Source organism: Pteropus alecto, unplaced genomic scaffold (genome assembly GCF_000325575.1).
Source record: "Pteropus alecto unplaced genomic scaffold, ASM32557v1 scaffold63, whole genome shotgun sequence".
In the NCBI taxonomy this organism is placed as follows: domain Eukaryota; kingdom Metazoa; phylum Chordata; class Mammalia; order Chiroptera; family Pteropodidae; genus Pteropus; species Pteropus alecto.
In genome coordinates this window covers 1096227-1107891 of record NW_006434897.1, presented here as the reverse complement: position 1 = coordinate 1107891, position 11665 = coordinate 1096227, and the positions used below count along the sequence as shown (strand labels likewise).

The following is an 11665-nucleotide window of genomic DNA, read 5'->3' as shown; positions in this document are numbered from 1 at the left end:
AAGAGTGCTGCAGTGCCAGATGGTGGGATTAGTGAGGAAAACTTTTTAAAGCTGGGGGACACTTACTTGGATGATTATCAGAAGGGCGGACAGATTGAAGATGTAGGAGAGATCAGGCTTCCAGAGGAAGGAGGAAATGCTGAGATCCAGTACATATTGTGGACCTTAAATAAACACCCAGATCTTTCTGGCTGTTTATTTAAGAATTTGTGTATTTATAGAATTTGAACAAATTTCTATGTGAAATTTGAACAAATAGGTTTTTTCAGGAACCACCGAAAATTGCAATTTGAGACATTCCTTCCAATGACAACCAAGGGCAAGTCCCGAGAATAAAGGAGAGGAGAGTTATTTTATAGAGCAAAGGGGGAGTTCAGAGGGCCCGTTGTACACAAAAAGTTCATTGGAGGAAACTGGGAGTTCGAAGCATATTGGCTTTTCATTGGCTGAGTCGTAACTGTCTTTCATTGACTGGGTGATTGTGGGAAAGAGAAGATCCTCCCTCTTGCTGTAGTAGAATAAGAAAAGTATCTTTCTGATGGAGATGGAAAGCACAACTCTTAGAGGGCGAAAGCCCTCCCAAATTCAATTTAAACGAGATTTCTGTGTATTGATCTTCACTATACATAAGAGGTTTGGGTCTTATAAGGAGTCTAGGAAGAAGTCAAAAAGAATGAGGCAAGGGGGGGGGTGGTGCGTGTGTGTGTGCGCGTGTGTGTGTGTGTGGTGGGGTGCACCTCTAAGTGCAGCAAAGAACACCTAAGGCACTTACTCATATTCGATGATATTGACTCTCAGTAAATTTAGGAGGCAAGGTAATTAGTAACAAAGAGGTTCAGACTCGCAGCACTGGAGATTTGCAAGTTTCTGTGGGAATACAGTGAAAAATCAGTTAAAGATAAAACTAAAAAGTTTTTGCCACACAGTATTGAGGTTCATACCAAGGTTAAACCACATGAATTTTTAGTATAACTAGTTGTCAGGGTTATGTGATTTTCTTTTACAATGTTTAGTAGTCTGGCAGTAGAGAACCCAGCTGGCAGGATTTATAAAGGATGAATAATTGGAGGATGCAAGTAAACCCATTTAAGAAATAACTAAATGCTGAGGAGAGCCGGGAATGTGCTTTTTATTAAGCTGCATGCCAGTTGATTTGGGTGCAGGTTATCCCGTGCCAACATAGAAAAACAGCTGAAAAGAGAGCTAAGGAAAAGAAGCTGAGAAAAGTGGATGAGGCAGAAGTGTGGTAGTTAAGAGTGATTGATGCACGTTAAGGGGCTTAGTGCAGAGGAAATGCAGTCAGGATATCAGTGTTTGAGGAGTTAGAACTGGCAGAGTTCAGGGGATGGTGCTCCTGCTGCCTGAGTGTGAGGAACTGTGTGAGGATGTTCGAAATAATAGAGGTGTTTAAGTGTTCAAGGATCTGGCAGTGGGTGCAGCAGAAAGAAGGAACCAATCAGCAAGTAATGCCCAGAAAATAGACCAAAAAAAAAAAATTGTTATAAGTAAATCATAGAGACTCGAAAAAGCAAGTAAATACTGAGTTATAGTGTTAGGTGATTTTTAAAAATAACCGTTGATATCTCACTAGCAATATGGCATGTTAGAGGAATGTTGATGGGAAGACTTAATTTATCAGGTAATATATATGTAATCAGTTGTTAGAATTTTAATGCTCCTCCTCATCAATATTTTACCTCTAGTATGTATTAAATGTAAATTGTTCACTTTAACATATTTTGTAGTGTTGGGTCCATTATTGTTGAATTCATATGTCTATTTTAGCCATATAGTATGGATGTGTTCAAAAAAATTCAGAAAAGATAAAATATTAATTCTGTCATTTGGATTTTAAATGCTTCTAAAAATATTTGTATCATGTGAAATATTTTAAAACCTGTAGATGTGTAGCAGAACCTGAGAAGTTCTGACTCCAGTTTCTGTTCTGCCACTTTCTATGTGAATTTGAACAAATTGCTTAATTTTTTAATACTGAATTTACTTATGAATAGAATGGATATTATGATATAATAGTGATTTTCTAACTCAAGCAGTTAATTGAAATGTTAAGATGTAAAGGCATTTTGAGAATAAAAACTCATATATATTGAACTAAGTTACTGTTGCTGGAGAATCAAAGTAGTATTTCCAAATCTAGAGCCAAAAACAGAATATATTGACAGTTTCAATTAAAGTAGGTTCTGGACTTAAGTCAGCTTCCATTGTTTTAAAAGGCTGGTTTTAGTTATTGATATTTTATCATAATGCGAACATAAGTTTCAGAATGACTAATCCATTTTCATAGATTAGTTAGATAATGAAATGTTGTTAATAGCAGGTATAACAAAGGAAAGTAGATACAATAGGACTTTGCATTCTAAATTCAGAATTATGAGTGGCGTATAAAAAAAATTCTGGAAAAAACTACAGGGGAGGAAGCTACCTTTTTGGACCACAAGGCTCCACTATTTCTGAACATCCTGGATTCTGGCTGGGCTACTAAAAACAGTGCTCTGGGCGTTATTGTAACTCTATGCAGTTATGATGTGAAAGAAATCTTAAAATGTGTTTCTACTATTGTTCTTATATAAAATCTATGGATTGGCAATTATGTTCCTAAAAATAACACTTTCGTATTCCTTATTGAGGAAAAGCTGGATAAGTGACAGGCACTTAGCAGACCACCTTGGAAAAATTGATTTGGCGTTACCTGTAATAGATAGATAGATAGATAGATAGATAGATAGATAGATAGATAGATAGATAGATAGATAGATTAGATAGATAGAGTTAGAGAACCAAAAAATGCTGTTGATGTTCTTAGAGGAAAATCACTATGTAAATAAACATTCAGTTTTATAAGGATGAAATGCTTAAATGCTAAGTTGAAATAACTTCCATGAGAGTATGTGCTTTGATCCTTTGGGAACTTGGCCAGCCTTAGGACATAGTCTCCCCAGAAGTGGGAGCTACGTGACTTGGGTGATGTCGCCAGTGACTAGTTACTAGCGCAGTGTAAACAAACATCAGCAAGACATAACTGTGGGTGGACAGGGGTCCAGTAGCATGCCTTCCTTCTAGAAAAACATCACGCCTTCCAATGCTCGTGGTTTCTGTTTTTCTAAGGAAAGAAACCTTCTGTCACAGAAACCTTTCGTTACAGAGGCAGTGTCTTTCCTTGACAAGTGGATTTCCTTGTTGGCAGTCTGGGTAGCGTTGAAAAGGGACTCTTTGCCCTTCCTGCAGTTATTGGTTGCTCTCCCAAGACTGACAAGCTTGTCTGCGGAACTGCTAAGAAGAGAGTTTCGAGTTACCAGAATCCGGCAAGCCCACTGAGGAGCGGGAGAAGGGAGCGGGTTGGGAGGGGGAGAAGGAGGTGGAGCAAGAGCAGCAGTAAAAGAAGCAGCGCCTTTAAGCACCGCAGCAGCTGCTCTTCTGATTGGCCGGTTGGTTCAGCTGCTTCCCTGGAACAAAAGGTCAAAGTGGACTGCGGTGTAAATGTAGAGAGGCTGCCGATAAAATACCACTGCTTGAAAAAGTTTGGAGGCTGAGAGCAGCAGTACTCTGGCTAACTGCAGAGCAAGTTGCTTCTCCAGCTGTGAGGTGCAGCCTCCCGCTCCAAGCCTCGCTTAGCCACTGTAAGAAGACGCTCACTGTACAGAAGACCAAACTTGGCACTTGGCGTGGACCACACAGTTGTGAGGGTCCCTTGCAAATTTACATAGAAGAATGGCTTGTGAAATCATGCCTCTGCAAAGGTAGTATTCTTTCCTGTTTGTTTTATTCCGTTCTGTGTTTTCTTAGTACAAAACCATATAACTTTGCCGGTACTTGGCATCTTTTAGTAGTAATATGGTGGAAACTGTAGAGTCCATTGTGCATAATGTTAAGACCAGAAAAAAATAAATATAATACCTCTTTTACTGACATTTATGCTCAATTTCTCATCTTTTTTACTTGATTATTATATTGTTATTTTTCCTTGAATGAAAATAAATGTAAGAAAATATCTTTGAAATTTGAAGAAAAACAGAAACAAGAATATATTGAGCAGGTTTATAATAAAATTGACTCAGCTTAATAGCAGTATTGTAGGCTGTGGTAAGCTCTTAGCTCATTTTAAACAATGTTGATAGGCTAAAGACCTTTTAAAAATACTAGAATTAGTGGGGTGATCACACTGTACAGTATAAAAATATCGAATCACTATATTGTACACCTGAAACTAATATAACCAATATAAGATTGTATACCAACTATAATTAAATTTTTTTTAAAGGCATCTTAAGATCCCTCCCTTCTGGAGTTCAGATCTAGGCAAGGATTCTCTATCAGTAAGCACAGTATAATACATGAACATAAATGTTAAGGATAATATTTCTCATGAATAATTCTAGATAGCCTTATTACACAAATAACACCTTTTTAAAAATTACTGTGTAATTGAGCACAAGGCTCTGTTTTGTTCGTTAATGATTATAATATGAATTATGGAGGGTGGGGTGGAGGAGTTATATCAAGGCAGCAAAAGGAAAACTTAAACAAAGGGAGTTGTTAAAAAGAACACTGCTAGTGAACTAATAAGTTAATAATGTATCCTGGAATGTTAAAGCTGGAAATCACTCCATGATGATGGGACCCAGTCCTCCAGTTCCACAACAGGAAAACTGAGGCATGGAGTAAAGTCTCAGAGTTGCCCAAGTTCACGTTTTTTAATTTCTTAAATTACTTTTGCCAATCATATTTCAGCTTGAACTGCTTTACATGCAGTTGCATTCCATCTCATATAAATGCTTCCTTTAAGTAAACTATAGTTTTAATTATAGAGAGTTTTATTAGTGAAAATGATTTTTTAAATCAAATAGTAAATATAATTCGTAAAATTGAGAAAAATCAGGATAAAATGAATTTCATTTTTAAAAACCATGCCACCAATATTTTACTGAATGTTTATTTTAATAATGAAAAAAAGATAAACAAACATTGTGTTTATTTGCAAAATGGTTCCTGCAGATATATAACCAGTGTAGCTGTTTTTCTTTCACTGTAATGCAAGTGCAGTGTGATGGGGACTTGATGAGGAGTGTCCCAAGCAAGAATTCCTTTTCTAAAAATTAATAACCCAAGGGAGCAGAATGTGGTTTATAGATAGATCTGAAATTTTTCCATATTAATTTAGTGGAAAGGTCCACATGCTTGTAAGAAACCAAAAGTACATTTTTTTGGAGTCTTGATTTGGTTTCCAACATTAAAGTCGGGGGCTTGTTTTTTTTATAATGATATCAGTTCTTAAGGATCTTAAGCAAGTCATATTCTAGATAAGAATATTGGCTGTTACTGAACTCTGTAATAAGCTACTTGATACAACTATTAGGAAGAGAAGAGATCTTTATCCTGCTAAAATACTGTTTGAAGAGTTAAGTTGATGAAAGCTAAAATGGACTCAGCATTATTTTGCATTTTTAGTCCTTATCAATAAAACTAAAAGGAATAATTGGAATTTGCATTCAAGAATGCTGATTAGTGCATTCACTGTTTGCCCAGCTCTGAGAGTTTAATTTGATTGATTACCCTGCAATCTTCATTTCCAGCCTATGTCTGCCTTTGATTACAAACCTCCTGAAGGCAAAGGTCAGGTTTGTGTGATTCTCTTTGTTAAGGATATCTTGTGAATTTAAGTGCTTATGCAGAAAACTTTCTAGTTCCTGGTTCAGTATCTTTGGCTAAGGATCTCTGTGACTCTCTGGTAATGATGACTCTTGCCAGTGCCCCCACTGTCCTGCTGCCTGAAGGTTGCAGAGCCTTGCAGTATGCCTGCGGACTGATGGAGTGAGTGCTCTGCTCCGTTCTGTTGGGGCATTAAGAGGTTAGAAACCGAATTAAGAGTGGATGAGTAAAAAAATGGCTTCAATACCAGTTAAAGAAATTGATGCTCACCATACTGAGCAGAGAGGCCAATGCTTCTCATACTTTAAGTACTTGAGAATTAACCTGAGGACCTTATTTTCAAAATCAGAGTCTTCCTGCTGCCCTTTCCCTGGACTTAATATGAATCTGGGTGTGAGAGGGAAATCATCTACATTTTAACAAATTTCCTAAAAGCAAATCTGATAAAAATGGTCCACACATTCATAGAAACACTGATCTAAACTCTAGTTAATGATTATAGTTGGTGTAAAGCCTTCGACAGCAGAAGTATATTAGATTCTAACACTATTCAACATCCCCAAATAGCATACTTAGTATCATGACCTTATGTGAGGTGTTTTTCATAATTGATGCTTTCATTCACTAGATGGCGTTACCTATTTAAACAAAGCATACTTAAAATGTCGTTTAACATTTTCTCTATGACCAAACACCACTCTGCACTGTCAGCGATAATAAGGTAATTAAGACACCAGCTCTGCTTCAAAGAGGTCACATGCTAGTGAGAATACAGACACATTACCAGACAATTACAATACATGTGGTGAATTCAGTAATGGACAGTATGATTAGCATAATAATAGAGATGTGCCTACATGGATAACATCGCCCTATGTTTTATTTAACCTCATATACGCGTATGATCTTATTAGAGGGCGTGTTTGAACCCTAATGTCTCCTTTGTTTATAATTTCTGTGAGTGACTTTTTGGCCTTTCTTAGCATATTGTGAAAGTATGTAGAAGGTAAATTTGTTACTGCTAATCTGCAGCTGAGATGAACATAACAGATGAAGTTGAAAGCTAGGAATGAAATAAAATACTTTGATCTCCTTTAATGTATTTTGCTGTTTATTACTTAATCTAGTTTGCAGACTTTCCAGGATGGAGTTGACTATTTAGAAAGTCATGATTTTTAGAAAAAAATGCAGAGGCTGAATGTTTAAAATGTGACCTGATCCTCTGTAAAGTGAAGACCTCAGTTCTTGAAGTTCACTTAAATTGGCTTAAGTTAAAGATGGGATCTTATTCCATATCTATTGAGATGGTTATCCCAATTTTTAAAAAATACTAAAATATTTACTTGTAATTCTTACACTTAATTTTAAAACTCAACACATCATATAGCATTGATGGGTATTCTTGCTATGTGAAAAAGCACCCCAAAAGAAATTATACAGAAATAAATGGAAAAACTATATTAAGAATTGAAATAAAAGTTTTCTCAAGTGACTAAATTTACATTTTGTTACAAATGAGATAGTATGTTTTATTGGATTCCAGGCTTTACTTATACCTCAGGCTCTTTGCATGATTCATATTCCATTGGATTTTTTTCATGAGATATTATAGTTCTATAGGTGAGAATCTCTATTTTATGTATAGAAAGATTTCATTAGGCTAAGAAAAAGGTCTTAACTCTGAGTCTTATGTCTAACAAAACTCTAAACTTTCACAGTAGTATTTTGATTTGCAGGATTAACTTTACAATAACCACTAATTCAGTTTATATCCACAAAGAATTATGATGGAGAATGAAGAGCACTAGTGTTAATTTAGATTCCTTTGGTTTTAATGGATTGACATCTGCTTTCACATGTTAGCATCCTACTCTTTCCTTGGTTTATTTACCAAAGTGGGAAACTGAGATTAATAATGTCTGTGACATTCTCTTTGTTATTACTTCATCTAGAAAATTCTGATATTCAATATATGTTACTGAATATTTTATGTGGGAGAAATAAATCATAATTCCAAATTGCAACGGCTCTTTTAAGAAGATTTCTAGCAGCAGGGTTAATTAGCATGGGAAATTTTCACTGAAACTTCTTATCGGTAGAATTCATCTGGTCTTTCTAAGTATTGGTCTTTAGACCATCCTCTTTCAAACAAGTAAAATTGATAACATGGGGATGACATGGGTGTTAACCAGGAAATAATCCAGGTAAAATGGCCCTGCTCATGTGTCCTCTGTGTGGTGTTAGAGAGCCCTCTTCTGCTTGTGGTGGTGACACCTTCAGTTAATATATTTATGTATAAACCCATGTTATTCCTAACTTGTTGGCACTTTGATAACACTCCCTGCGCTCCCACCTCTCTCCGCCCACAAACACAGTCTAAGAAGGAGTTAAAAGGTGCCTCACTTCAATCTGGGTTAATCCTTGTGGGGTTGTATAACTTAGACTTGATCATATGCATGGTGGGTACAGAGTAGTAATGAGGAGGCATTAAGAACAAATCAGACCCCTGTGGGCTCTATTCCCATAAGATGGTTACAGTACCTCTGGGGTCTAAATATTTGCTCGGTACTCCGAAAGAAGAAGACCATATGAGCTAAGGGGAGGACATTTTTCAATTTTATGGAGAGATCACCCCGTCTAAACCACTGAAAAAGTAGAAGTGTTAGGTATTCAGCACAAAACAGTGGGGAAAGCAGTGGAAAGGTAGTAAACTTGTCATCAAAAACCATATCCAGACACTGACAGCTAGCTAGCCTTATAAATTTTGGCAGGTCATTTTCCACATCAACTAAACGGGATAATAATACTCAACATAGTTACTTATGAAGGAAATTTTGGAGTTAAAGAATATGATAGTTTTTTGTAAATGATGAAACTACTCAGACATAAAGAGTAGTATTTTGCTTTTCTCTTGGTTTTATTATCCTTATACTTGCAATACCTTTTAATTCCTTGATTGCAGGAGTGTTTAGCACAGTGAAATTGAGGCTCTATCACTGCATTGCATTTTATTGGATGAATTTTGGAAAGTGACCTAAAGAATAGTTTGTGGAAAATACCATTGAAAATACCATGGAATCAAATTTCTTGAAACTCTCAAAACTTTTTACCTTATTTTTTTTTCCTATGATACTTAAATATATTTATGTGGTGATCAGAATGAATTCCAGAGAAATCGTTTGTACTGTATAAGACCTTTTAAAAGTACTAATCTTCCCTTAAGAAATAAGTAACTCCAAATAACTTTTTTTGGTAATAGCTTTATTAAAATGTAATTCACATACCATACAATTCACCTAATTACAATGTACAATTCAATAATTTTTAGTATAGTCACAAGGTTGTACAACCATCAGTCAATTTTAGAATATTTTTGTCACCCAAAAAGAAACCCTGTACTTTATAGGTATCAACCCCTACTGTAGAATGAAAGTTTGTGTTCCCCCAGAATGCATATGTTGAAGCTCTAATCCCCAGTGTGATAGGATTGGTATCCTTTGAGATGAAGGGACCAGAATTTCCCCCTCGCCATGTAGGGACACAGCAAGAAGGCAGCTGTCTGCAAGCCAGAGAGAGAGCTCACCAGAACCTCACCGTGCTGGCACCTGTCTCAGACTTCCAGCCTCTAGAGATGTGAGAAATAAATGTTTGTTGTTTAGGCCACCTAATCTGTGGTATCTTCTCTAGTGGCCCAAACTGACTTGAACAACCCTCAATCCCCCTATCCCAGCTCTAGGCAACCAATAATTACTTTCTGTTTCTATAGATTTTCCTGTCTACACACTGCATTATAGCCTTGCACAGATTATCACGAAGCCAGATGTGGAAATTGATTTTAATTCTTGCATAAGAAGGTATGTTAATGAGAAATAATGGGGACAGGGGTGGTAAAACACAGAATAGTAGGAAGCCCTAGAAGTTGATTTTTTAAATTAAGGTACATAAGTGAAAAAATAAAAATAGTAGCAGCGAGAGAGGGAAGAGACACAGGATACATTTTATAAAACCTTTAAGGTTTCAGGTCAGGAAAATATGGTATTGTCACATTGAATATAAGAAAAATCAGCAAACTTGAATTTAATAGAAATAAAATGAACCAAACAACTTCACTCCCGATGTCTGTCATGTCACCTAACCTGCCAGACCTGGTTGGAGCTGTCTTCTGCCTGGCTCTGTTGGCCTTCAGCCAGTTAACCTTTCTAAGACCCGTTTTTCTTATCTGAAAAATCTGGTTAGTAATACTTCCTTCTAAGGGTGTCTTTGAGGATTGAGTGAGAAAATGTATATAAAGCTCTTGGCCCAAAGTCTGGCTTGTTATGGTGAACTCGTCAGTACATGGTAGCTGCGTATCCCTTTTTCATAATATCAAATTTCAAGATTCTTTCTCCCTGGGCTATAAATTCTGTAAGGTTGGGACCATATCTTAATAGCCTGTATATCTCCAGCACCTATCATAGTCTCTGATAAATAGACACTCAGAAAATGCTGAATGAACACGTGCGTGTGCCATGAAATCTCGCAAAGCCAGAGCATAGGTAGACATCAAGCCTATATACACTTGCCAGTGGCTCATCATCCTAAAAAACAGTGTAAAATCATGATAATGCAGAAACAAGTCCTTGACTCATTTTTCTGTGCAGAGCCCCCTCTGACAGTGGGATGGTTTGTGAAGGGGAAGATGACAGGATAATTTACATTGCTTTCTGTGCATTTTTGTCTGCCTCAAGAAATCCACATTCATAATTACCAGTTTAGAAAATTATATGTCTGTTAAATAAAAACTTAACGAATTATTAAGAATATTATAATTAAAGTAATTATTGAAAGAAGTTAGTAAAAATTGTTTACTATTTCCTTCTGCAGGTATTCCCATATTCTTTTAATTTTGTTTCAATAATTAAAGATTAGAAACTTTTATTTACTAATGTCCTAAAAAATTTTTTTTGTCAACCAATATCCATCCCCTCTAAAAGAAAGTTATTATATTTATATTCTAAGTTACTGCCTCCTATGGCAATCTTCATATGTCTATAATAATGATAAACATCACGTTTCTAAAGAAGCATCCCTAAGACAAATGAAAGCTTCTAGCTGCCTTGAAAATAGTTTTGTGACTGAAGCAAAAATTCCTTTAAGCCCCAAGCAACTGTTGGGTTTGCAGTGAGGTGAAATAATTTTTTTCTGCTCTCAAGCCTTAAAAAACAGATACAGTTTGTGGCAGGAACATAGTCAAACATTACCTTACCTGAACATATCCTTTTCTAGGTTCACTGTACATTAGAGAAAGTACAGTGTTTACGTTGCTGGAATAATGGCAGAACTCCCACCTCTAATTGTGCATTTGGAGAAAATAAATTACTTAAGTAAGAATGGAAGAAAATCCATAGCACGGTTGCAATTTCAACTTTTGAACAGATGGGAACAAGATAACTTAAAATAATCAACATACAGCTATCTGAGAATGCTTCTAGCTGGCAAAATTAATTTTACAAATTATATATATAGTGTTAGCATTCAGCCAAGTCTTGATGATGCTGATTTCATTCAACAGTCATTTGTTGAGCACCTGTAGTGTTCTAGATACTTTGGTAAGTACTGGTGGTACAAAGATAAGGAGATCCAGGAGACGGGGCAAGCATCTGAACTCAGGAATTTTGGTGTCGTATGCTAAGCACTTGCTTATAGCTGTGAACAGAGTTTCTCAGATGTCTGGAGGAAGAAGCCAGCTCCCTCTCCAGGGTGCTGGAAATGGCTTTAGATGACATTAGAGCTGAGAGATGAAGTATTTACCAGATGAAGAGAGGTGGAGGAAGCATTTAATAAAGAGGGAACGGCATGTACAAATGAGGAGAGTTACAGAGGTGCAGTGAGAAGCCTAGAGAGATATGCTAGACTTAGATTGGGAAGAACTTGTGCACCAGGTTTAGACATTTAAATTTTACCCCAAAGGCAATGCAGAAGCAAGAGAAGATTTTCAGTTAGGACGATGAATCTGGTA

The 11665-nt window shown here is 36.4% G+C and overlaps 1 protein-coding gene across 7 annotated transcripts in view; it reads left to right on the top strand.

Annotated features, from left to right (window-relative positions):
- The window catches only part of FAM13A (family with sequence similarity 13 member A), a 240562-nt gene that overhangs the window by 146293 nt on the left and 82604 nt on the right, over positions 1 to 11665 (top strand). Inside the window, exons 1-2 of one of the 7 annotated variants that reach the window (XM_015588469.2) lie at positions 3432 to 3758; positions 9434 to 9521. The exons of 4 other annotated variants lie outside the window; for them this stretch is intronic. Coding sequence is in view for 2 of the 3 variants with exons in the window: in XM_015588468.2 (XP_015443954.1) it covers positions 3730 to 3758 (29 nt within the window). In the remaining variant the exon portion in view is untranslated. Of the gene's footprint in view, positions 1 to 3430; positions 3759 to 9433; positions 9522 to 11665 lie in introns of those variants that run through there. 2 more of the 7 variants (XM_015588468.2, XM_015588467.2) reach the window with 2 other exon arrangements.